The sequence below is a fragment of the Carassius carassius genome, chromosome 33 (assembly GCF_963082965.1).
Source record: "Carassius carassius chromosome 33, fCarCar2.1, whole genome shotgun sequence".
NCBI lineage: Eukaryota > Metazoa > Chordata > Actinopteri > Cypriniformes > Cyprinidae > Carassius > Carassius carassius.
The window spans coordinates 2,131,360-2,159,344 of NC_081787.1; the positions used below are offsets into that span (position 1 = coordinate 2,131,360).

The 27,985-nt window shown below is 37.5% G+C and overlaps 3 protein-coding genes across 3 annotated transcripts in view; 2 read left to right on the forward strand and 1 right to left on the reverse strand.

Moving 5' to 3' along the window:
• The window catches only part of LOC132113487 (mediator of RNA polymerase II transcription subunit 12-like), a 40,097-nt gene extending 30,013 nt beyond the window's left edge, over window positions 1-10,084 (forward strand). Inside the window, exons 36-44 of the mRNA XM_059521268.1 lie at window positions 57-416; window positions 512-653; window positions 801-994; window positions 3,990-4,070; window positions 4,157-4,389; window positions 5,743-5,920; window positions 8,702-8,833; window positions 9,009-9,102; window positions 9,700-10,084. Of these exons, the coding sequence (XP_059377251.1) occupies window positions 57-416; window positions 512-653; window positions 801-994; window positions 3,990-4,070; window positions 4,157-4,389; window positions 5,743-5,920; window positions 8,702-8,833; window positions 9,009-9,102; window positions 9,700-9,737 (1,452 nt within the window). The 3' untranslated portion in view covers window positions 9,738-10,084. The remainder of the gene's footprint in view (window positions 1-56; window positions 417-511; window positions 654-800; window positions 995-3,989; window positions 4,071-4,156; window positions 4,390-5,742; window positions 5,921-8,701; window positions 8,834-9,008; window positions 9,103-9,699) is intronic.
• Window positions 9,898-12,790, reverse strand: mars2 (methionyl-tRNA synthetase 2, mitochondrial). The gene is made up of 3 exons (XM_059521267.1): window positions 12,506-12,790; window positions 12,095-12,429; window positions 9,898-11,259 (listed from the first exon to the last, which is right to left on the reverse strand). Exons 1-3 carry the CDS (start codon window positions 12,762-12,764, stop codon window positions 10,081-10,083), a joined length of 1,773 nt encoding a protein of 590 aa, XP_059377250.1. The 5' UTR covers window positions 12,765-12,790; the 3' UTR covers window positions 9,898-10,080.
• Window positions 12,791-13,506: 716 nt separating this feature from the next.
• Window positions 13,507-27,893, forward strand: LOC132113488 (heat shock 70 kDa protein 4-like). The gene is made up of 19 exons (XM_059521269.1): window positions 13,507-13,791; window positions 14,793-14,850; window positions 14,940-15,080; window positions 15,217-15,339; window positions 17,722-17,821; window positions 17,903-18,036; window positions 18,124-18,368; window positions 21,144-21,220; window positions 21,300-21,451; window positions 21,671-21,777; window positions 21,858-21,991; window positions 23,251-23,435; window positions 23,553-23,645; window positions 24,577-24,732; window positions 24,814-24,939; window positions 25,784-25,891; window positions 26,092-26,211; window positions 26,272-26,433; window positions 27,434-27,893. The coding sequence occupies exons 1-19, from the start codon at window positions 13,685-13,687 to the stop codon at window positions 27,620-27,622; spliced, it is 2,517 nt and encodes an 838-aa protein (XP_059377252.1). The 5' UTR covers window positions 13,507-13,684; the 3' UTR covers window positions 27,623-27,893.
• Window positions 27,894-27,985: the final 92 nt, after the last annotated feature.

The window sequence follows — 27,985 nt, forward strand, 5'->3', positions numbered from 1 at the left end:
CGCTACTTGGCTTCTGGACATTCGCTGACCTTTGCATCGTGGTTTCTCACACACAGGGTCTTCAGGTGTCGACTAAGCAGAAGATCTCTCCTTGGGACGTGTTCGAGGGCCTGAAGCACTCGGCTCCGCTGTCCTGGGGCTGGTTTGGGACTGTGCGGGTTGATCGCAAAGTCACCAAGTATGAAGAGCAGCAGAGGCTCCTGCTTTACCACACCCACATAAAGCCCAAACCACGCAGTTACTATCTGGCACCTCTCAACCTGCCCCAAGAGGAGGAAGAGCTACCCACACCTGTGCCTCCTGAGCCGGACAAGAAGGTGGATCCTGGGAAGCCGGAGAAGAGCGTCAATAGTGTCACAGCTGACCCCAGTAAGAAGAAAAAGAAAAAGAAGCCGACATCCGCAAATAAACAAGAGGTAAAAATGACAAAAGAAGCAAAAAGGGCTTGACTTGGAGTTAAATATCAAGTTTTCTTTTAAAATCTAAATTGCAACTGTTTCCTGTGGTCTAGGACTACAAGGCGCACAACCCAGTCTTGCAGTACGCGCCAAGCATGGCTCCTGATCTGTTGATGAACCAGTCAAACATGACTTTCCGAATGGGCTACCAGACTCCAATAAGCATGTATGGCCAAAACCAGCCTCTGCCACCAGGTCAGTGCATGCATTTTAACCTCTTTTCCTTTTGAACTTTTTAAAAATCCAGTTGCTTCAGTAATTTTAGCATCGTGGGATGCATGTAGGACATCTTCTGCTTTGTTTTTTAGTTGTCTTTTATCTCATTGTATTTTCCCCCGTAAGGGGGTCCCGGTTTAGAGCCCAATTTCCGTTCCAGGGCTCCTATGGGCAAAATTCCTCAGCGTCCCACCTACAGCATAACTAATATGCCGGGTGCTAGCATGGGCACCATGATGGGAATGGACAAGCAGTTCCAGATGGGCTACAAGCCTCCACCGAGCATGCATCAGGGGCAGCTTATCCGTCATCAGCTACCGGTCAGACTGGTGAGTCTGGTTTAACTGGTCAAGAACCCAGACCAAAAACACACATTGGATGCATTTAGACTGGCACAAAAAATCTGATTTTATTGCTCACACAGTTTGGAATTTGTTGCAGATGTGTAAACACATGTGTAAAACCAAATGTGGTTTTAAATCGGATACATATCCGATATCTGGACATCTGACCGACATCTAAACAGAAATATCTGATTCCTTGCAGAACTCCCAATCCAACATTTGCCCATAAAGATTGTGTTTTAATGCTGGTGTGCTGTATTGCGCTCGCATTTTATTAAAAGATGGAAACTTTATACGAGTTAGAAATTGTATATTCAGGAGCTGGTTTTCAGCCTCTGCCCTGTGAGTTTTATAAATACAACAGCGAAAAATTATATTATATTTCTCATCAATGAGGTGATAACTTAGTAGTTTGGGTAATTAAACCAACAAGCTTCACAATCACTTGCTCGTTTTCTCTCTCGCTCTTTAATTAATTCAAATTCATTCCAATAAATATCATCTTGGCGCTACTTTATTACACTAAAGAATTCTACTGTAGATAAAATAGCATAACAAATGCAAAGTACTGTTATTTTCTGTTATTTAGCCGTTCAGTCCGTATTTGTGCTGGAGAACATCCATGACAGCGTTGTCCATGCTGTCAAATAATAATGGCCACTCAACGTGAATTATATACATTTCAATAGCACGGTCATTCAAAACTTGAAGTGCAAAGTAAAGCAATATCTGCAGACATTCCTTTAAGGTGGGATATCAGATACAGATATCAGATACCAGTCATGTCCAAAGTTAGTGAAGGTGTGCCTAAAAATCGGATATGGTTAAAAGATCGGTTCTGTGCATTAAGATTTGCAATGTAAATGCAGCTATGGTTTCCTTGAAATCTCACTTAGACAGTGATGCATTTCTGAATCATTGAAAAATTGGTGTTTGAGACATCTTGAGCCTTTAATGTGTCTGTGAGTTTTTTTTTTTAAGTTTTGGGGCGTGCTGTAAATTGTGTTTATAAATGACTGGTGAGATGGTATTCTCACTTAAAAAAAAAAAAAAAAGAGTAGACTGAGCTAGGACTGGGAAACCAAACCAGTAGATGTGTGGTTAAAGCCCAGACTTGGCAACAAGTATTATTATGGCTTGACTTGATTGCATTTAAATGGTTGTCTATATATAGAGTATATGGTCATGGCTATTTTAAATAAAAAAAAATGGAATTGGGATTTATCTCACAAGTTGTCTTTTCTCAGAATTGCATGATATAAACGCACAATTGATGCAAGTTTATATCTTGCGATTCTGATTTTATTTCCCAGAATCGCATGTTTATGTCACAATTCTAACATTATTTCTTGAAATTGCTTATTTATGCATCACAATTCTGACTTCATAACACACAATTTTGAGAAAACGTCAGAATTGTAAGACAAAGTCGTGGTTACTTTTTTATTTTATTCAGTGGCAGGATCAAGCTTCCATATATCTGACCCTGGACAACAGAAGTCTTAAGCGTTGATTTTTTCGAAATTGAGATTTATACATCATCTGAAAGCTGAATAAATAAGCTTTTCATTGATGTATGGTTTATTAGGATCAGACGATATTTGGCTGAGATACACCTATTTAAAAAAAAATCTGAAATCTGAGGGTGCAAAAAAATCTAAATATTGAGGAAAGCACCTTTAAAGTTGTTCAAATGAATTCTTAGCAATCCATATTACTAATCAAAAATCACGTTTTGATATATTAACGGTAGGAAATGTACAAAATATCTTCATGTAACTTGATCTTTACTTAATATCCTAATGATTTTTGTCATAAAAGAAAAATCTATAATTTTAACGCATAAAATGTATTTTTGACTAGGGCTGCAACTAACGATTATTTTGATAATCGATTAATCTGTCGATTATTTTTACGATTAATCTTTATGTACTTATATTTTAGTTCTGCCCATTTTTTCCAATTTAATTATTAACAAAGGGTCTTTATCATTCAAGATAGACTTTTAGAGATTTTAACCGTTTTGCATTGTCATATCCTCATCAAAAATATACCTGGAGTTGTTTTATTATGTGTTAGTGATCCTTTGTCAAACTCTTCTGCAATCAAAACACTGACCCATACTCTAGCAAATTTCACAAGATTTCAAATAATGTTTTCACCATGGCAGTCCTTAGAGCTCCTAAAGTAGTTTAACATCCCGAACAAAGCTTAAGGAATCTTTCAGAAAATATTTTCACGAAGAATAAAACAGAATAAATTTGCAATACATTGCATTTTATTTTTTTTTCCTGTAAACACAACTTATACCTGGGAAACAGCTTTATAGCTTATGCTGTGAAATTGTAAACAATCCTTCGAATAAAGTGCCAGTGGCATGAAACCTGAATGGAACTCACAATTTAAAGTAAAATCCATCAGAAGGTTGTCCAGAAAAAATAAAATTTGACACACAAAAAAACTGCTGTGTGAAAAAGAGCAGTGAATACTTAGAAAAAAAGTGCACTTCAAATACATTTAAACATTTACCTCTCTCATTCAGTCATAATTAGGCTGCACGACTGAAGTATGAACTGGTAAACGACAAACTGATCACAGAACATGTTTGTAAATCTTTAAATGTTAACTGTTAAAAAGCAATGTTATCAGCTTTTACGACTAACGTTAAACATTTGCAAACAACATTGTACTGGAGAATCTGCACAAATAAAAGTCTTAAACAGTTCAGTAGTGCAGAGTTTACAGGTTACTCTTCTTTTTTGAAGGCTCAAAGTAAAGTTCTCCCACATTTTGGATGACTATTGCTACAAATATACCCCAGAGACTTAAGACTGCTTTTGTGCTCCAGCGTCACATATGGGTCACTTCGATTTAAAAAGGAAACTATGGTAACTCTTAAATTTGACGTAGACCAAAGGATATGGAAATGGAAAGCATTCGTGTTTTTTATGCTCTGTTTGCACTTCTCTAGAATCATAATCATTTACTTGGACAAGCGCAGATTAGACAAGTGGCACCTAATCAACAATATCCATCGATGCAACCGACACAGGCACGTACAGGCAAATTTGCATCGTTGATATATTCAGCATTTGCTGAAACCCGGTGATGACAGCCCATGCTTCTCTCTCTCTTCAGAACATCTCCCAGGGCTACACCACATACGACTCACACTTGGGGATGCAGCCGCACCCCTCTCAGCCCGGAGGAATAGGTCCTGCCTCGTATGGCAACCAGGGCTTCCAGGGAGGACATCCTGGCACAAACCCAGCCATGGTGGACCCTCTTAGGCAAATGCAGCCGAGACCTAGCGGCTACGTCCATCAACAGGCTCCTGGAGCATACGCACACACAGTGCCAAACCCACAAAGGTCAGTCACAGACACAAGTGCTTGGATTTTTCCTGTTAATTTGGTAATTTTTTTTTGTCTTGTGCAATGTTTATTTATGATTAGTCAAGTTTTAGTTAACTAAAAGTTTGCCAGTTTTAGTAAAATTTTAGTCATGCTTCTCTTATGGTTCAACTGATGATTATTTTGCTCAAAAAGTATAATCGTGTTTACTGATCATGATTGATGTAATTTAAGATAAATATCATTATTATTATTGCACCTATAAACAAATCAATAGACAGTCAATTCTAACCCATGATTTATTTGACCTCATTTAGTTTCCTGATTATTTATTTCCTTTGCAAGTTAACCAATGTTATTGCATTTATAGTTAATCGGAAATGAAAGTGTTTAACATTCAACCCGTTCTTTTTCATCAGAAGTATAATTTTTTTATTTGAATTTTGTTAACGGAGTTCCTCTTTTGCTGTGTTATAAGCCGGGCTTTCACTTTTGAATTCGCGATCTTGTCACATTTTACAAGAAAATATGTTTTGATGTCTGTTTTGCTTACATGCATCTACATACCTTTCACTTTTTAAGACTAAAACAAAAGATGGATTCATTGTTATTCTTAATTAAGAAGCACAACAATTAAATAAGATGCAATCAAACTTTTTTTTGTCCTTCATTAAATCTGAATTTGTTTTACTCAAGATGCCTTCAATGGAGCTACCAAAGATGATTATATCACATGCTGTCTAATATAGCTGATATCTAATATATAGCATGTATTGCAACATTATTCACCATTAACTAGTTGCGTATTAACTTAAATATTGGCTTTTTAGTACTTATAAAGCACATATTAATGCCTTATTCTGCATGAGTATTTTTTTAGATCACTTATCCTTACCCTAAACCTAAATATAACTATATAGTAACTACCTTACTTTCCTTAATTAATAAGCAGCAAATTAGGAGTTTGAGGACTCCTAGCTAATTGAATGTGTTTCGTAAAGGTGTTATAAGTACATTTTTGAATGTGCCAAATCATAAAATTACAGATATTTAGGAAACATGCTAAGTTTACACTTGTTTCTCCGAAAAACAATACCAGAGCATGTTATTCTGCTTTGAAATGTGTGTTCAGTGTCAGAATGTCTGTTTTTGTTATGGTATGTGACTCCACCCACTGACAGTTCACCCAATAGCATTATATCGCAGATTCTCCTGACCTAAAAAGCATCAGCATTCTTCTAAAAAAAAACTGTATGACCAGAGGAAGAAACAAGAATAAATCAACTCATTAGCTTACAATATAAAGCTTGTCTCCTTGCATTCTTGTATTGCACAACCCAACTTAGAAGGAGTGTAAAACATCTGTCTCAGGTTTTCCCATCAGTCCATGCAACAGACTCCTATGATGCACAGCCACTTGGGAGCACAAGCCATGCACCCCAACATGAGGACCAATCAGATGATGGACCAGCAGCAGCAACAGCAACAACAACAGCAGCAAGCCCAGCAGCAACAGCAGCAGCTGATCAGACCACATCCAGCTCTCAGAGTACGTAAACCACACACCCCAATGCATTGTGGGATACTGTGCATTTCACACATTGCCTACATTTCAACAATTCACCAACAATTCACCTTCTGCTCCCTCTCGTGAAATCAACAAGTTGGGGCGTTCACACCAGATGCGACTATAGTTCGGGCATAGTTGGACGCTTGAACATTTTGTGTTTACTCGCTACATTCGCGCGTGAAACTCACTTCACACGCCCGTGAAACTCACTTCACAACAGACGTAAATTCGCATCATGGGAGGGGCTTCTGCCAGTTGAGTTAATGCAGCATTGTGATTTCAACCATTTATTCGGACAATTTCAAAAATATTACTGTTATCGTGTCATGAAATGTAGTTTTCAAAGTATTTCAGTCGAGAATGTAGTTGTTTTAAACTCAAATCTACTGTTTATTTATATTTAAATTATTTTATAATTCCTCCATTGTTGTTTCAGATTTTGGCTCAGCTTGCTACATCGTAATCATGTCACTACTAGAGCAAGCTCCCGATTGTTTAACGTGGCACGAATTTTGGTCAAAGTTTAGATTTTTCAACTCGCGCGAATCACTCGGTTCGTGCATCAAAAAAAAAGAAACGCTCAATTCACTTCACGTCATTCGTGCGAATCGCACCGCAGGATGTCTATTCAAAGGATGTCTTTGCATTGACGTAACCATAAAACTGCAATTCATCAACTGGCCACTAGAGGCTGGCTCCAAAAGGGAGTCAATCTCATAGACTCCTCATGTTAAAATGCCCTACTTTACAGCAGAAAAAAACAGCCCGTTTACAGCCTGGTACAAAAATTATTTTGGTCTATATAGTCTATAGAGGGGGATGAATATTACTGTTAGGGTGTCATGAAATTTAATTTTTAAAGTATTTCAGTTGAGAATGTAGTTGTTTTAAACTCAAATATGTGGTTTATTTATAAAGACGGCGCCTATTTAAAAATGTGTATCGCCGATTTCGGCGACGATCAGCTCCACGCAATCAGCGAGAGCTCAGTGATCATGTTACCGACGAAAGCAGTCTCGACTTGGTTCGACGCTGCAACTTCTGATGTCTCTTTTGGGGTTAAACATAAAATATAATTCCTCCATTGTCATTTCGGATTTTGGCTCAGCTTGCTACATCGTAATCTCGTCACTACTAGAGCAAGCTCCTGATTGGTTAACGTGGCGCAAATTTTCGCCAAAGTTCAGATTTTCCAACTTCATCGACTGGCCACTAGAGGCTGGCTCCTAAAGGGAGTCAAACCTATAGACTCCCCATGTTAAAATTCCCAAATTCACTGCAGAACGTTTACAGCCTGATACAAAAATTATTTTGGTCTATATATTTAATTTTGCCCTTCGTGACAACTCTGAGGGTTAATATTTTTTATAACTCATCCGTTTGAATTATATGAAGCCTTAAAGTTCTGCATAATTAAGGGCGTGGCCAATTGACTGACAGGTGGATTGCCGCTGCTGTTGAGTTAGGTGGGCGTGGTTTCAGCAACCAGCTCTTGGCCCATTTTCGATTACCCGGGAGTGACGCTTGGTGACGTGCTGCCAAGTTGGCGATGCCCACTTTTACCTTCAAAAGCACTCGTCGGAAACCAATGGGGTGACGTCACGGACACTCTGTCCAAATTGATTCACCTATAATATGATGGTAGGGGTGTAACAGTACGCAAAAATCACGGTTCGGTACGTACCTCGGTTTTAAAGTAACGGTTCGGTACATTTTCGGTACAGTAAGGGAAAGAAATGCAAACATTAAACTGCAGGTCGTTTATTACTATAAATTTTTTTAACAATTTGTTTACACTTTTAAAAAAAATACTTTTTAATAAAAGAAATAATAAAATATAATTTATAATAAAATAAAAAAAGAATAAGAAATAAAATACTGCTGCAAAGTTCTACACTAAATAAAATACTCTGTCTCAAACCAATATCATATAATAAAATATAATGAAAAATATAAATAAATAACTATGATTACAGTGCAGCATTACCAATCCCAGCTTGTAGGCCTGCTCATATTTAAAAAATATATAACTTTTCCAAAGTGTGAAGTGCAGCATCAACAGTTTCAGTTTTTAGACCTGCTCAGATTTCGTTATTGCGTTGGACCGATCTGAATTAAGAGCAAAGGTCTGTTTAAATGCCGACGGTAGCTGAGCTGCGTTTGAATAACAACTGTTTTTTCCTAGTTGTAGTGATGTTCACACTCACGTGATGCCTTTTGAAAACCTTAGGCCGGTGACACACTGGCATATTGCACCTGTCAAACATAGTCTATTTTGCCGTCAATACTGTTGACGGTGTCCTTTATCAGTAGGCTTTATATTTATGCTCAACATGAATTATAGATATTGTTGTCGTGAAGACAAGATCCTGGTCTGTCGGCGGTCTCCCTCTATGTCACCTAAAGCAGCAGCATGGCGCCAGCGCCGCGTCAGGCACGATTCTGGTGTGTAAAGACACAGAAAACGCGAAGCAGCTGTCACGCAACTGACACGCAGCAGAAATGCCACACGCACGCCACGCATCCAGTGTATCGCCGGCCTTAAAATCAGCTGCAGGGCGGGATTTGCGCTGAATGCGGAGACTTCCGCCACTTAATATGTTTGTTTGGAAATACGAAAATGTACCTATGTTCCGCACACAAAATATTTCATTTGGTACACACGTGCACCGTACCGAAAGCCCTGTACCGAAACGGTCCAGTACGAATACACGTACCGTTACACCCCTATGTGATGGTGTCTGTGTGTTTGTCTTACAGCAGCAGCAGGTGCAGCAACAAGTGCAACAGCAGCAGCAGGTTCAGCCCCAGCAGGTGCCGCAGCAGCAGGTTCAACAGCAGCCGGTGGCAGCCGCCCAGACTCCCACCCAGACCCTGGGAATGCAGCCCATGGTGAGACCCCAAACCACCTACACATCTTTCAATCATGTACTTTTAAAATGCATCATGCAATGACACACAAAGCGGTGGAAAATCAGTCAGATAGACATTTATTAAAACCGTTCTAGAAGCGTATGTGGCTTGCTGCTTTACTTTTTTTGATTATTCCGACTGTGTTTTCTCTCAGTTCCCACGCCAAGGCATGCAGCAAGGCATGCAGCAGACCCAGCAGCAGCAGCAGACCGCAGCGCTGGTCAGACAGCTCCAGCAGCAGCTCTCAAGTATGCTTGAATCCTTATATCACTCCGTTTCTAAAAGCCACGATGCACTACTGTGTTTTTGCATGAAATACATTGCCCTCAAAACCTCTTCAAATGCTCATAGCAAGAGCAATATCAACAAAAATCCTTATTTCCTGTAGGGCTGCCCCCCTTAATAGTCAATGGTAGTCGACCTAAATTAGTCGGTAAAACTGTCCAGGCAGATCGTTAACAGCAGGTCCTTGAGCTAATTACTGTATATCAGGCAGGAAATCCAAACATTCAATCATTCATCGACATTAAATCTGAAAGTCTAACATAAACGGGTGGGAAGTATGAACAAAATTATGTTTCATGGTGACTATATATGCTATATATTTCATGATAGTTATTCATATGTAGTTATTAGTAAGGGCTTGAAATAAAAAAGAAACTAAAATACTTCAGAAATGAAAAGTACTCCACCCCGTTTGTTTTTTCGTAAATTGAAGCCCTTGTATTTTTTTAAACGGTATATTCTAAATTCATGCATTTTGTATTTATTTTCATTCTCAGTGCTGTTCTTTATCAAAATGCAACGTCAGCGATATTTTAAATATACCGTTTTTCCTTCCTTAGGTACTCAACCTGGACAGAACACCAACTCCTATTTCTAAAAGAGCGTCTGAATGCATTTCATCAGTGGTGTAAAGAGTAGTTTTAGCGGATTTTCTGCTTCACGCAGCTTTCTGAAAGAAGAGGATCCCAAAAGTAGAGTCAAACATTGTTTTCAGAGGTGAACCACGGAAGAGTTTATGTATAAAGAAGTACAGGAAATTATGAGAGTATTGCGACTTATTTTATTTCAATTTGTACAATTTTTTCAGTTTTGTTGTGTATTTCTCATTAAAAAAAAACATGTCTGTTTTTATGCCTTGTTGTATATTTGTATAAAGCGTCACTGAACCCCAACACCATCCATCACTATCTTTTATTAAATCATATTCATATAACTATTCATTAAGATTTTCCTTCGTCTTGTGTTGTTTCCATTTTGGGAGTCTTCTTTTTCACCGGGCTCCTCTCTAGACGACTAAACAACACTCCCAAATCAGGACCCAGCACTCTTCCTTCCAGTCCACAGTCTCCTCCTTCATATCTCTTCAGGAAGTTAAGACAATCCCAGCTCCTCTCTTCAAACGCGACTCCCAACCTAGATAATATTTTATCGGCAAGCCCTGGCACCACAGGTTGCAGGAGTATCCCATACACCCTGAGGCACTCTAAAGACACGTGAAGGATGGTGTCAAGCCATTCCCGGTCTTCCCTCCGGTCCAGCTTCCACGGAGCATGTCTTTGGACGAAGCCGTTCGTGAGCCGCACGCATGCACTAATGGCCTCTAGTCCTTTATAGATGTTTAGATTCTCAAAGTGCTGCTCTATTAAACCCGGAAGCGTTGAAACGGCCTCCACCATTCTGTAATCCTCCGAAACGGCTTTTCCACAAAGCTGTTCCTTTGGGAAGCAAGCGTCGGAGAAGCGAGGATACACCTGTGAGGGGTTGAGCGAGGGTGCGGTGCAACGGTTTAATAGTCCTCCTAACGCATCCGCTAACTCGCTGTTGCACATCTTCACCACTTTATCGTCGTAATAGTCACAGTCCGAATCCGGAACACCTTGCCTGAGAAGAAAGTATCTCATAGCATCCACACCGAACTTCTCGACGGCGTCCAACGGGTTGATCACGTTTCCGAGACTCTTGGACATCTTCCGTCCCTCCACCGTCCAGTGCGAGTGAACGTATATCGTCTGAGGAAGAGGCAAGCCCGCAGCCATGAGGAACGCCGGCCAGTATACAGCGTGGAACTTGAGGATGTCTTTACCCACGATGTGACGCACCGCCGTCCACCAGTGAGCGTGACTCTCGGGGTACCCCACCACCGTCAGGTAGTTCACCAGAGCGTCCAGCCACACGTAGACGGTTTGTTCGGGATCCCCCGGGACTGGGATTCCCCACCGGAGCCGGCTCTTCTGCCGGGACACTGACAGATCTGGGATATCGTCCTCCAGCCACTGGAGAACCAAGTCCTGAAACTTCACCGGCTGGATCACCTTCGGGTTCGATCGAAGCCAGCGAAGCAACTCAGTGCGAAACTCTGATAGACGAAACATGTAATTGTCCTCCTTCATCCACTCCACCTGTCAAAGAGATGGAGAAGTTATCTTCCCTGATTTGGTCTTGCATGTTAATATAATCACACATCAGTCAACCAGATGCCATGGACCCCCAAATATAACCATCCTCATGCAATGGACCCACATTATAAAATGTAAAAGGCAACTAACTACACACTTCAACATTTCATGCTAGTTGTACTTTAAATAAAGAATATACTATATAATATACCAATGTAAAAAATGATTTGATGAAATGATTACTTACAGGTTTTTTTTACTCTCTTTAGGACTGTACTGTTAGTGGCAAGTTCATTTATTTTAATTTAATAATTTATTTTTAATATAATTTGTTTATTTGTATTTAGTCTCCTTAAAAAAATCTAGTTCTTAATTTATTTGAATCATCTTTGTTTTCTGTTTTTCTCATTTTTAGTTTACTTATATTTTAATCTAAGCACTTTCCAAATAATTTATTTTAATATTTATATATTTTAGTTTGATTTTTTATTTTAAATATTTTTAAATGTAAGTGTACTTATTTTAATCAATTTTTTGTTTATTTGTATTTAGTCTCCTTTAAATAAAAAAAATATCGAATTATTTTTATTTTTACTATATTTTAATCTAAGCACTTTCCAAATAATTGTTTAATAATTATTTATATATTTTATGGTTTCATTTTTTATTTGAAATATTTTAAAATTTAATTGTACTTATTTTAATCAATTTTATTGGTCGCTTAAGTATATAATTTTTCTTTCTAATTTTTTGTTTACTTCTAGATTTAATCTTTTTTTTATCTAATTTTATTTGATAATTTTTTTTTTTTTCTAATTTAAATCTTAATTAGATGTACCTTATGTCCGCTCTCGCTGGAGACTTTAACCCTTCGTCCTTCTGCGTCTGTGCTGTCCGTGACCTGAGCTGCTGTGAGAAAACTCTCATCTGGAGTGGAGTACCAGCCTTCATACGTGCCTTTATAGAGGAAGCCCTGGCTCTGGAGGACCATCCAGAAGTCTTCGACGGCCTGTCTGTGCCTCTGCTCTGTTGTTCGGATGTAGTCAGTGTATGAAATGCCACATCTCTGGAAAACATGCTTGAAAGTCTCTGAGATCTCGGTGCAGAAGCTCAGAGGCTCTTTCCCAGCATTACTAGCTGCCTGCTGGATCTTGAGACCGTGTTCATCTGTACCTGCAGATACATACAAACTCATATAACACTGATCTAAAATTACTGTTATATTATAAGAGTATCAAACTGTACATACCTGTTGCAAATCTGGAGGTGTATCCCTTTAAGAGTTTGTATCTGTGCAGGCAGTCAGCAGTGACCGCGGAATGCACGTGACCGATGTGCGGAGGCGCGTTCACGTAGAAGACGGGAGTCGTGATGTAATATGGTTTCGAGGATTGCGAAGCAAGACGGTGAGGGAAACTGTAGACGCGCGGAAGAATTCCGCGGAGAGCGTGACTGGATAAACTTACCGTTGCTTTGAAACGAGTGAAAATAAGACACCGAGAGCTCATCACGAGACCGCTGCTGCCAGACGCGTGAGAGGGAACATCCGGGTCACGCTTAAAAACAAAAGTCCAACAAATAGTCCGTATTTTGAGATGAATTTGTCACGCGCTTTCGGTTTTAGTTTCGTGTAAAATACACTTATATATATATACATATATATATATATATGTGTGTGTGTGTGTGTGTATATATATATATATGTATGTATATATATATATATGTATGTGCGTATAAACGTAAAAATTTAAAAACATTTTATGCATACTAATATATTTACATTGACATAATAGTTAATAGCCGCTCGTAATGACTACAAAAAATACATTTAATGTTTTTGAATTATTAAAAATATTTAAGATGCCTTCACTACCCAATAATTTGATTCTGTTTTAATTCTGATCTAGATTAATGATCATTATATTATAATATATTATATTATTGCGCATTATAACAGTAGTATTTGAAGTGGATCAAAAACTTTCATCAAAGTTGTCCTAAAACAAAATGCGTTCTTGTCTTAAGACAACCTTGATGAACTTTTTGAGCCACTTTAATTGTTAACTACTAATCTAATTTTTATAAGCAATTTGGTAGCAACTTAAAACAAAGGCTTTAAAAAAATCATGTTTGAGTTGAGAAATTAATGTTTGCCTTATGCCTTGTTTTAATCTCCAGTGGGCGTCAAATTCAAAGAGATTCAGAGAGGAAGTTTTGTGTTGGACCTTTTAGCTCCGTCTTGAACCGGAAACGGTCGTGTTGTCTGTCTCTCGGTCGGCGTTTTATTATCCGCAGCCTCATTCCTCCCTGAAGTTAGAGTGGAATAATGAATTAAACTCTTATTTACTCTTTCACATTCTATAGATCGACCGTCTAATCCCCCTTTGGGCTCGGGTTCCTAGTGTTCGCGGATCTCGCTGTTGTTGACATGTCAGTGGTGGGCTTTGACGTGGGCTTTTTGAGCTGCTATGTAGCGGTCGCTCGAGGCGGAGGAATCGAGACCGCGGCTAATGAGTACAGCGACCGCAGCACACCGTGAGTCCTCCGCGTGCACAACTCTGAGCGAGTACTGACTGTATACATCCGCCGTCTACTCGAATAATATAGTGCTACAGGAAAACACACTAGCACTGTCGGAAAATCATGCTTTAAGAAACAGAACTGATAGTTAACACACCAACTCTTAGCCATTTATTTATTTTAATTTATTTTTTATATATTAGAATACTCAGACTTAAATCTTGCATTTATTCAGATACAATTTATTATTATTACTATTATTTATAATAAGTGTAAATGTTCCACTTGGTAGGATTTTATAATATAATATAATTTTATAATCTGTTATTATTGTATATAATAAAAAAAATATCTGTTTATATATACACACACTAGTTTTCAAAAGTTTTTTTATTTATTTTTATACTTTTTTCAGGATTCTTTGATGAATAAAGTTAAAAGAACAGCATTTTAACAATTTAAGTTTTAATTATTACTTTAATCAATTTAACACTTTGTCCTCCTTGCTGAATAAAAGCATTAATCTCTTTTTTAAAAAACGTTTTCTATTTTTAATAAATGCTGTACTTTTTAACCTTTTATTCATCAAAGAATCCTGAAAAAAAAGTATCAAAGGCTCCAAAAAAAAAAAAAAAAAGAAATTCAGCAAAATAAATCATCGTATTAGAATGATTTCTGAAGGGGTCACGTGACACTGAAGACTGAAGTAATGATGCTGAAAAAAAATACAGCTTTGATCACAGATATAAATTATATTTAAAAGTATATTGAAATAAAAAAAAACATTAATATGCAATAACGTTTCACAATATAACTATTTTTGATCAAATAAATTCATCCTTGATGAGCAGAAGAGACTTCTTTAAAACACACTTCAAATCTTAATAAACCCAAACTTTTGAACGTCAGTGTGTCTATATATAATGTGTGTGCGTGCATGTATGCTCTATTAATTATTGATTATACCTGTACAGTTATTTGTCGTAATGTTTTTACATCTGTGTTTGTTGTTTCAGAGCATGTGTGTCTTTTGGGCCACGAAATCGCTCTATTGGAGCGGCAGCTAAAAGCCAGGTATGTGATGTTTAGATATCAGATGCTGGTTTAATGAAGTGTTCACGCATGATCTTACTCATGTTTTCTTTGTCTCAACTGAAACACAGATGGTCACCAATTGCAAAAACACCGTCCAAGGATTCAAGCGTTTCCACGGCCGGGCGTTCTCTGATCCGTTTGTCCAGAATCTAAAGTCCAGTCTGGTTTATGAGCTGTCACAGATGCCTTCGGGAAGGACGGGAATAAAGGTGAGGAGCTCGGAGTGAGGCGTCCAGGCAGTGAGTTTTGTTCCGAGGTCTAGTTTTAGCAGCAGATTTAGTTTTAGTTCTGTTGTGCTGTGAACGTGAGAGCGGATGTGAGCTGTGTGTGTGTTGGATGTTGCAGGTGATGTACCTGGAGGAGGAGAAGGTGTTCAGCATTGAACAGATCACTGCGATGCTCCTCACCAAACTGAAGGAGACCGCTGAGAGCGCCCTCAAGAAGCCCGTCGCTGATTGTGTCATCTCTGTGAGTGTAAACATGATCATCCCTGATGATGTTGCATGTGTTCGCTGGGTGCTGAACTCTTCAGGTGACTTGTGCATCAGCACTTAATTCGTTCGGTTCTCCTTTATTGTCTCCAGTTCAACACACAACAAGTACATAAACAAGAACACCATACATTAATCATCACATGATACTAATATTACACTAAAGACTGCTTCGGTTTGTGATCAGTGATTAGCACACAGATATGATATGTTGTAAGAATGGAAATTATTTTATATCCTTTATAAGGATTCGAAGGAGACGCCTGCTTTAGTAAACATTAAGTATTTTGGGCTGGTTTATAAATAAGTCACGTAGTATGTTTATTCTTTTTTTCCTCTGGTTATTATTTGCTTCTGTATATATATATATGTATATGTCAGGGTTATTATAGTTAACTAAAACTATTTAAAATAATGAAATAAAGATTAATGTAAACTGAAATTATATTAATATAAACTAATATTTTCATTTAGTTTAACCTGATACGCTGAACTAAAACAATTTTTTTTCAAAATACAAATTACAGACAGGTTTAAAAACAACTAAATCCAATAAAAATGACAAAAACAGGACAAAATTACTAAAATGAAAGCAGAAAATATAAAACTTCTAAAATTCAAAATATTAATAAAATAAAAATAGTAATAAAATATATATCACTCGTATGGCAAAATCTGTGTGCACACTATGTGTGTGTGTGTGTGTGTGTGTGTGTGTGTGTGTGTGTATGTATATATATATATATATATGTATATATGTATGTATGTATGTATGTATATATATATATATATATATATATATATGTATGTATGAATGTATGTATATATATATGTATATATATATATATATGTATGTATGTATGTATGTATGTATATATATATATATATATATATATATGTATGTATGTATGTATGTATGTATATATATATATATATATATATATATATATGTATGTATATATATATGTATGTATGTATATATATATGTATGTATATATATGTATGTATATGTATGTATATATATATATATATATATATATATATATATATATATATATTAGGGCTGGCACGGTTAGCTGAAAAAAAACCCGTAGCTTTCGGTTCACCACACACGCTTCGGTAAGCGCTGGGACCGCGGTTCAACTTAAATCCAAAGCATCTGTAATATGGTTAGCAGTTAATATATGTTTCTGTTGATGGATGCTCATTCTGGATTCCCAGACATTACAACAAATGCGATGAGGAAAAAAAAAACCTGGACAAACCTTCACTCTTGATCAATGTGAATGATTTATGCTGGAATATGAGCAGTCATTTATTCTGTCATCATCCGGGTGCTGAAGGCGCGCGCACACAGATGAGACCTGGACAGCACACGTTAATATGTATTTAAACTAAACTCATTGAAGCTTTGTCAGTTTAAACATTTAAGAGCCAGAGGACGCGAGCTTGCGCGCGCAGTGAGAAGATTTGTGCATGCGCTCATCCGAAGCGCGCAAACCCGCGCATCAGAACGCGCGCAAATATTAAGCTCTCTCTGAAGTATTGTGTTTAAATGGACAAATTCAGAGAAAAATTATGTCAAAATGCCCGTCTTGGTAAGTATCCTACAGCAGACATAGCCGTCTTTATATTAATAGAAACAGCAACAAAGAAATCACTCACTGCTCCTGATTAAAAAGCTTTTATAACTTTAATAAAGAATTATCTATAATTTATATAGTCCAATATGCAATGCTGTTTTACATTTGATTACTTTATTCAATTTCTGTACCTAAAAACTTATGCTAGACCTGCCAAAAAAAAACAAAAACTGAAAATCACTGTTTATTGTTTGTATCTTTACTCTATTGTATTTATGTGTGCTGCTGCTTGTAGTTGGATAGAATATTCTTCTTCTTTTTTTTTATTAGGAAGTATAGTTTTTCCATAAATATAGGACATACTGAACTGTACCGAAAACAGTGACTCTAAAACCGAACTGTGAAAAAGTTGAACCATGCCACCCCTAATATATATATATATATATATATATATATATATATATATATATATATATAAACCTATTGTCTTATTTGTATTTTTATAAATGAGATGTTTTTGCATGATAATGTCTCGCTGTATCCCTATATTAAGGAAAAACACATTATTTCCTCATATTTCCATTGCACCTCTAAAGTTTCTAAATGCACTCCTACATTTTCTCATCTTAGGACCGCATTTGCTCTTTAGGGAAAAGTAAGCATCAAGCCCTGCATGAACGTTTCCCCATCGGCCGTGAATGAGTACCTGGACACAGAAGTCCACCGTAGATTCTCTGAATACTCTGAAATCTGAATACTCTGTTTTCAATCCCAAGGTCCCCTGCTTCTACACCGATGCTGAGAGGAGATCTGTCATCGATGCGGCTCAGATCGCAGGACTCAACTGTCTGAGGCTCATGAATGAAACCACCGCAGGTGAAAAGTAACACTGTTTCAGTACTAACACATCCACTTTCCATCCTCGAGTGACATCCGTGTTTTTGTTGTTGCATGCAGTGGCTCTGGCGTACGGGATCTACAAACAGGATCTTCCCGCTCATGAAGAAAAGCCAAGGACAGTGGTGTTTGTGGACATCGGCCATTCAAGCTACCAGGTCTCTGTGTGTGCCTTTAATAAAGGCAAGCTCAAGGTGTGTGCCGATGACATTTATTCCTCTTAAATGTGTTCTTAACAATTATGTGGAAATATAAACAAATCGCTTTTTCCACCCACACAGATTCTTGCTACGGCCTTTGACCCTGAAATGGGAGGAAAAGACTTCGATGAGCGGCTGGTCAGACATTTTTGTGAGGAGTTTGCGGTCAAGTACAAGCTGGATGTGAAGTCCAAGCCCCGAGCGTTGGTCCGACTCTATCAGGAATGTGAGAAGCTGAAGAAGCTGATGAGCGCCAACTCCTCAGACCTGCCCCTGAACATCGAGTGCTTCATGAATGATATCGACGTCTCAAGCAAACTCAACAGGTTAATGAAACCAGCACTTGCAATCATGTTCTCAATTCGTGTTGTTGCATGTTTCTAGAAACAAAAAAAGCAGGATTTTTGGATGGGTTTACAAGCTGCTCTTTTTCTTTGGTCAAGGAATGTGTTCTCAGGGTTACAAAACCTCATTAAAGTCCAGTAATCCATGATTTGTGCACTGCATTACAAGTCTTTAAAGAATAGTGCACTCAAAAATTAAAATAATTTACAGGGTTTCTGTGGGTCTCAAAAAGTTTTAAATTTAGTTGCATTAAATTTAATCAATAAAGGGTTTTAAATCGTATAAGAAAGTCTTAATTATGATTTCAAGAGGTTTTAAATTTGACGAAAAGACAAGAATTGAGGTTTATGATTAAACTTCAAAAGACTGAACACATTATTTCTGCTTTTCTGAAAGCGCCTCCTGCTGGCAGAGGATGACTTTGCATTTTCAATCATCTGTTTTTGTTCAGAATGGTGTAAAAATGTATCCATATTGTTACGCAGTTGTAAATATGAACCAGTGGATCGAATAGAAGCCGATGCATTATACAAATCTAAACATTTTAGACACTTAATATATATTTGTTTTCAACTTAATCTGATCGATTGATGATAATTGTTTAAATTAATATACAGTAAGTGATACTTTTAGGGCTGCAACTAACGATTATTTTGATAATCGATTAATATGTCGATTATTTTTACGATTAATCGATTAATCGGTTTATGTATTTATATTTTAGTTTTTTCCATTTTCCCCCCCAAGTAAATTATTAATAAAGGGTCTTTATCATTCAGCATAGATTTTTAAGAGATTTTAACCATTTTGCATTGTCATATCCTCATCAAAAATATACCTGGAGTTGTTTTATTATGTGTTAGTGATCCCTTGTCAAACTCTTCTGCAATCAAAACACTGACCCATACTCTAGCAAATTTCACAAGGAGATTTCAAATAATGTTTTCACCATGGCAGTCCTTAGAGCTCCTAAAGTAGTTTAACATCCCGAACAAAGCTTAAGGAACATATTTTCATGAAGAATAAGGATAAAACAGAATAAGATTGCAGTGCATTGTATTTTATTATTTACTGGGAAACAGCTTTATAGCTTATGCTGTGAAATTGTAAACAATCCTTCGAATAAAGTGCCAATGGCATGAAACCTGAATGGGACTCACAATTTATAGTAAAATACATCAGAAGGTTGTCCAGAAAAAAAAAATTCGGACACACACAAAAAACCTGCTGTGTGAAAAAGAGCAGTGAATACTTAGAAAAAAAAGGGCATTTCAAATATCTTTAAACATTTACCTCTCTCATTCAGTCATAATTAGGCTGCACGACTGAATTTTGAACTGGTAAACGACAAACTGATCACAGAACATGTTTGTAAAGCTTTAAATGTTAACTGTTTAAAAGCAATGTTATCAGCTTTTACGACTAAACATTTGCAAACAACATTGTACTGGAGAATCTGCACAAATAAAAGTCTTAGGGGCCGTTCACATATTGCGCCTAAAAACGCGTGGAAAACGCTAGGCGCGCCGCTTTCTCCTCCTTTCCAAAGCGCTCGTGCAGAAGATCCCCTGAGGCGTCTGCCTTTGCTAAGCAACCATGACGTGCTCTCTCCTTGAAGACGCGGAAATTTCAGCAAAGGATAAATGGATTTGCAGCTCTAAAAATCGCTTGCAGTAGCTCTGATACTAAATTTATTTTAAAATGGAAATCCATATACAGCTATGATCAGCTGTTCCTTCATCTTGGCTGAGCTTTTAACGTTGTTACGGGAAAGGATGAAGCTGATTATTAAGTTCTTGTCACATGACCCGTGGTGCGCGTCGCGACCGCGTCGCTTCCATTATGAGCGCGCATACTGCGCGCCTACATTGGAAATAACGAACATGAGCACGCAAAAGACGCGATATGTGAACGGCCCCTTAAACAGTTCAGTAGTGCAGAGTTTACAGGTTAATCTTCTTTTTTGAAGGCTCAAAGTAAAGTACTCCCACATCCCACTGAATGCTGCAGAGACGCTGTTTCGGGAAGCACGTGACATAAAACAAGGCCAGCTATTGGCTATACGCTACTTCTCCTGCTGTACTGGCTGAATAAAACCTCCGGTGGCTCATTACTGCCACACTTTGGTCACCGCAGATTTGAAATATGCACGAAATGAACCGCTTACAAATAAGTTATTTAGCCATGAATCGATGACTAAATTAGTTGACAACTATTTTAATAATCGATTTTAATCAATTAAATCGATTCGTTGTTTCAGCTCTAGATACTTTTGACTCATCCCTTTTCTTAAAAATGGTTTAAAGGCTGTTTATAATTTATAAAACCTTTTTTTTTTTTTTTTGTGAAAACCTGTATCTGAACCAGTTTAAAATGTTACCATAGACTCCGCTTACATGGTATTAATTTTATTTGTCTTAAAAAAAAAAAAAAGTAGGGAGAGATATGTCTCCGGTTTAATAAAAAACATATCTTCATTTGTGTTTTGGTGATGAATGAAAATCTGGTTTGGAGTGAACATGAAGCGAACATTTTTGGGTGCGCTGTCCCTTTAAGAAGATCATTAAAAATCCTGAGTCACGCCCGTCACTCTTATCTCATTTGCATATTCATTCTTGCGCCTAAATCAACAGTATGCAAATGAGATCAGAGTGCCACAGTGATTCTAGGGTATGAATTGACAATGAATGCATTCATCGACTGCAATCATCCTGACAGTAGTTAGTTTTGAGCGTCTGTGTTGTTTTATATAACAGGGCTCAGTTTGAAGAGATGTGTGCTGATGTTTTAGCCCGAGTGGAGCCTCCGCTGCGCAGTCTGTTGGAGCAAACTCGTGAGTAATGACCCTTCCTCGGATAATAAAGCTATATAGAAATGATTAATTCAACCGTCTGTCACCTGCTCCTCTGCAGATCTGAAGAAAGATGACATCCATGCTGTAGAAATAGTGGGCGGAGCCTCTAGAATGCCGGCCATCAAAGAAAGAATCAACAAGTTCTTTGGGAAGGAGCCGAGCACGACGCTGAACGCAGATGAGGCTGTGGCCAGAGGATGTGCTCTTCAGGTCAGGACACATTTCTTCAAGCCATGCTCATAGTTTAACAAAACTGATTTATTTCCATTTGAAACCAATCGGAGAATCTCAGAATCAGTGTGCTTTTTTCCTGCTTAAACATTCGTGGTGATATCCGATCTGTGCCACATGCGAGGAAGAATCAGAATTGAGTCACTTGAACAATGTTATTTTTCCCCGCCTTATTTCCTCTGTCTCCCGATCCCACAGTGTGCTATCCTCTCGCCTGCTTTTAAAGTGCGTGAGTTTTCCGTAACGGACGTGGTTCCGTTTCCCATCTCTCTGAAGTGGAATTCTGCAGCTGAAGATGGAGTCAGGTACGAACATGTAACATTCGGTCGCCGCGCTTGATACTGCTCTGTTTTTATTCACACTGCTCTTTGATTTTTCGTTTCAGCGACTGTGAGGTCTTCCCGAAGAACCATGCTTCACCTTTCTCCAAAGTGCTGACATTTTACAGGAGAGAGCCTTTCTCTTTGGAAGCGTATTACAACTGTCCTAAAGAGCTCCCTTATCCAGATCCCACAATAGGTACACACACACACACACACACGAACACTTACATACACACACTTACATACAAACACTTATATACACACACACACTCACACAAACACTTAGAAACACTTACATACACACACACACACAAACACATACACACACAATAATGGTGCAAAAGTAATACTCACCAAGTGCCATTTGTGTGTAAAAATGGCTTTTAATTAATGTTACTGTTACTGTAGAGTTACTGGCCTTTTTTTATCTCAAAATAAAGAACATTGTCTACAGAACCAGTCATTAAATGCATACACCAGAAATAAAAGGCGGTCAGAATGAGATCAGTGCTTAAACTACAAATAACGTGAAATAAATCTTGATGTTGGGAAAAGACATATATTCCATTTTGAAGTCATTTACACATTTTTACAATTAACAAATATCTTATTTAGTTTTAATTTTAGATAACTAAACCCAGCTTTCGTCATAAACATAGTAACAGAAGCTGGCATTGCATTAAAAAGGTGTAGGTGTGTGTGTGTGTGTGGGGGGGGGGGGGTCATGCATGATTTAATTTGCAGTGTAACCACAATAGTCTGATCCTCTGTTTTATTTATTGTTCATAACTTTTTAATCTGGCATTAATGTCAGTATGAAATGAAACCTCAACCATTGTATATTGTCAGAGCACGTTCTTGTGAACAAATCATTTTTTTTTTTTCTTAAACAGTTAGACCTTGTAATTTAGAATCGAAATGTCTCAACTGAATCTTCTGGAAAAACCACCAGACTGCTCTTTTATGAAGTTTGCAGGACTTTAACTATTAGCATCCACTATTGAGCGCAACATCAACATCTGATTCATAGAAACAAGTCCCATCCTGCATTTTTTTCTTAAATGTACATAATAATATGCAATAAGATCTATTGCCGTTTCAATTTCATCTTTTAACTAATTAAACAATTCTAAGAGATACAGATGGACTGCACAGATTTTACCTGAAGTGTCGTTCTCTCATACTGACGTAACTCCAGTCTTATTTCAAAAACCGAGAAACATTGAACTACTGAAATGAAAATACGAGAAGCAAAATCACAATGTCTTCTTACAGAGAGAGAGTTCATGGGTGATACAATGACCTGAGAGAAAAAATTAAAAATCAGGTAAACACATGATGGCAAATATTCCGGGCCCTGCACGTGCTCTTTTCTTATCATGCCATATTTTCACTGCACAGTCTTTGTCATGGATGCATTCTGTTGTAAACCTGTACGATCAAACTCTCACGCAGGCCAGTACGTGATCCAGAAGGTGATCCCCCAGGCCTCAGGCGAGAGTTCAAAGGTGAAGGTGAAGGTGCGAGTCAATCTCCACGGGATCTTCAGTGTGTCCAGTGCTTCACTAGTGGAGGTGCAGAAATCTGAGGAAGAAGAGGAGAGCATGGACACAGAGCAGAGCACAGAGAAAGAGAATGAGGTGTTGCTGCAGGACACTACTGTTCACGTGAACTTTAGCTTTAGCGTCTGTTTTGGCATGTTATTAATGAGGCGTTCTGGTGAAGTTACAGCCATGTGTGTTTCCAATCATTCACAGAGCAAAATGCAGGTTGATCCAGATGAACAAAAGACTCCAGCGCCCGGAGAACAGGAAAATGGAGAGAAAAAAGCTGGAACAGAGGAAATGGAGGTATAGCACTTATTTAATGACCCATTTGATTTTGGATTTTGTTGATAACCATCCAAATAAGGGGTGTGCCATATTTATTGTCTGCGATAATATAGTACTTTTTGTTTTTAGTATATGCAAGCTGCTATTATCTGATACGCCACTCATTTCGCAAACACACATCTTTAAAGTCTAAAATCTTGATAGAAAGCATGCGATTATTTATTTTATACAACCGTTCAAACAACTAGTTAATATTAAATGAGTTACAATTTTAGATGCAACAGTGTGTGTGGTTTTTTTTTTTTTTTTCGTTTCGCCAATGAAAATAGTTCAAATCGAAGCCGGATCTGAACTTTTGTGTGTCTCAGAGCAGCACTGCACTGGGTCTGTGTTTGTCAATGATTCAATGATCCATTCATGAAGACTAAATGAATCGGCTATTTTGAATGAATGTTTAAATTAATAAAATTGAAAATAACCCCATGATTTACTCTCCCTCGAGCCATCTTGGATGTATATGACTTTCTTCCTCTTTCAGAGAAATTATTTTCTTACACAATCACATCGATTCACTTCGGAAGACCTTTATTAACCCCTCGGAGCCGTTTGGGGCACTTTTCATGATGGATTGATGCATTTTTTTTTTGCATCAAAATCTAAGCCAATGTCTATCTATCTCTGGATTCACTGTCGTTATAAAGCTTGAAAGAGTCAAGACATTTTTTTATATTACTTTAACTCTATTTGTCTGAAAGAGTAAAGTCATATACACCTAGGATGGGGTAACTTTCATTTTGGGGTGAACTATCCCTTTAAGACAAGGGACAGTTTTAGTGTTACATTTATTTATCTATGAGAGGCCCTAAACAGGCCAAGTTACCAGCACAAAAACACACTCCCCTGCTTCATACGCCCTAATTGTTCCCTCCATGGATTGTGATTTGTTCAGACATCAGTAGAGGAAGGCAAACAGGAGAAGAAATCAGATCAGCCTCCACAAGCCAAAAAGGCCAAAGTGAAAACTAAGGTCCTGGAGCTGCCCATCGAGAACAACCCACAGTGGCAGCTTGCTTATGACATGCTCAACCTGTTCGTGGAGAGCGAGGTATGCTTTCTGTGCAGATGAGAACTGGGGAAACGTCTTCAACAGTTAAGAGTTAAATCCAGTGTGAAATTCTCTCCTCAGGGTAAGATGATCATGCAGGACAAGCTTGAGAAGGAGAGGAACGATGCCAAGAACTATGTGGAGGAGTACGTGTACGAGATGAGGGACAAACTGCACGGGATATTCGAGAAGTTCGTCGACGAGAGCGTGAGAGCAGTCACGTGGCTTAAAATATAAATTAGGGAGGTGTCTTAAAATCTTGAAGCAGTTTATTTAAATGAAGTAAAAGAAATAGCTCTCATCAGTGAAATATCTGCATGAAAGGATTGTGAAATCCTGGTCTAGTCTTCAAAAAAAGACTGGAAAATTTCTAGACATTCATTGTTCAGAAAGTGTTTTATATCACTATTAAATCTAAAGACCTCAGACATTTATTGTTATTGTGCAGGTATTAAAAATGGATTAACTTGATCCATGCTCTGTTTAATTGAATGAACTACAATAACAAACCTGACTTAATAAAAATAATTGTAAAAATGACAAAAACGCAACAAAAAGACGAACTTAAAATAGAAAATATTAAAAACACTGATTTAAAAAAACGACTACAAATTGATCTCAGTGCATGAGTATTATTTTAGTATTATGTATATGTTATCATAGTATTAATAAAAACTTTTCTTGCTTTTATTTTTATATATTACATTTTTATTTCCAGTTTAAATAATTTTGCTTTTGTTAATTTTATTCTTTATATAAATGTGTGTGTGTGTGTGTATATATGTATATATGTATATATGTATATATATATATATATATATATATATATATATATATATATATAGTATATATATATATATATATAGTATATAATATAGCTTTAGTTTAATTTTGGTTTAACTTATTTCATTTAGCAGCATTTCTGCTTTTCATTTAAGTTTTTCATCTACTATGCATATTTTATTTCAGGTGTATTTAAATGAACAAAAATTATTTTAATAGTTAGCGTTAACTTCAGCGGTGCCTGACTGCCGTCTGCTCTCTCTTCCAGGACAGAGATGCTCTCTCATTAAAACTGGAGGACACTGAGGTCTGGCTGTACGAGGACGGTGAAGACCAGCCTAAACAAGTATACATTGACAAACTAGTTGATCTGAAGGTACTAAACATCTTTTGAGGTCTATAATTTATGATGTATATAGCTCACCATGCCAGTTACACACAAAACAAACAGCACTCTAGCACAAAATGACTTCCACTAAGTACAGGTTCTTTTGACATTTCTAATTATACTTACATTATGCATTTAGAAAGAAGACTTAATTTGGGCTTGTTAACATATTAAAAATGTTCTTGCAGAGTCTCGGCCAACCTATTCAAGACAGATACACAGAGTTTGAGGAGAGACCCAAAGCTTTCGATGAGTTGGGCAGACAGCTGCAGCAATACATGAAGATTGTAGAGGCCTACAAAACCAAGGTGAGGTTGTGCTAGATTAATGTTACATAAGGTGGCTTCACATGTCTTTCTGAATCACAGGAAGAGCAGTATGACCATCTGGAGGAGGCGGAGGTTCAGAAGGTGGACAGGATGGTGAACGACGTCATGATCTGGATGAACAGTAAAATGAACCAGCAGAGTAAACAGAGTCTCGCCTTGGAGCCTGTGGTGAAAACGACAGAGATTCAGGCCAAAACACGGGTCAGTCACAGTACTTTACTGTATATATCGTCACCACGGTATAAGTGTCTCTCCTTAAAAATGTTGCTATATTGTTTATTTTTTGTAATGCATATATTTCGTAAAAGTTACATACACCTGATCTAAGAGTGATAAAGAAACATGCATGAAAGAGAGGGATGTGCATGATGTTAAATAGAGTTATTAAAAGCAATAAGCAGTTGACAACTCAATGCATGGAACGCAATCACAAATTCAAGACGTGCATGATGTTTAATAAAGTTATTAAGCACAATAAACTGTGAAAAACAACTCTAATCTGCATCGCTGACATACAGCCGAAGCATGCGAACAGAACGCACTTCTCTCAGTGTGTGATCGCAAATTCAGTTCTCTTTCACATCTTATTGCGCTTGAATGATCAATAGACACACATATGTCAGTATGCCGTCGTGTAGTCGATTATGGCTTAAATCAATGTAAGCAATTGTGTTAAAACTGGATGTGTTTCAGTGTATTGGATCTGTGCATTCTGTCTTAAAGGGACAGCAGCCTAATTTACCTGCTGCTGTCTGTCATTAAAGTTAACCAAACAACAAAAGAGGGAGAAAATCACTCACTGTTCTTGACTGAATCTCTTTTGGATCTTTACAAAGAATCGGTTAATATATGATTCATAAAGTAAAGACTATGCAGTGTTTTTGTTCTACAGTTTTCTGTAGGATTTTTTACAAAATAAATGTTCCGCTGCTAAAAAACTTAGAATTTAAAAAAAATGTAGGGTAAGGGTTCTTTGGGAATTTTGTACATTTCATTAATTTGTATTTTTGTTCTATTGTGTTTGTAATTTGCTTCTTTGTTCTTATTTTTAATAACAAAAATAAAATTGTGTAGCTGCATTGAGAGTGTCAAAAATACAATTTCTCATAACGTGATTTTGGTCACATTGTGCATCCCTCTGATGCATTAACTTGTATCAGAATAATACGTTCATTATTCAATCTCTTCGCATTTTCCACAGGAGCTGTTCTCCACTTGCAATCCCATTGTGTCCAAACCAAAACCCAAAGTGGACCTGCCAAAAGAGGAGAACCCCTCAGATCCGAACGGCCCGGTCAATACACAAGAAAACCCTGAAGCCCAGTCCGGCGGCACAGAGCAAGCGACTGCAGACACAGCAGAAACCAAGCCAGACATGGACCTCGATTAACCACGCTGTGTAATGTTATGTTAACGTTACACGTTATGTTATGCAACATAATGTTTTGTTAATGTTAACTTGTGTTTCCTGTGAACGCTAAATCATCTTCCTCACAGCGGGGTGACTCTCCCAAGCAGAGAACCAGTGGCTACATTTGCATGTCCTTTTATATTAAGAAAAACATCAATCAAAATGCTGTGACTTTGATTGCCTACGATCCAGTTTCTGTAATATGCTGGTTCTGTCAACTGTTGTTTCAATAAATATAGATTGAAACATACACGTGCACGCTTCTATTGTGGAATTATTGTAACACAATGTGAGATGCAGTTTGATTCGCCTGTTGATTTCTGAATGCATTTACACATGATA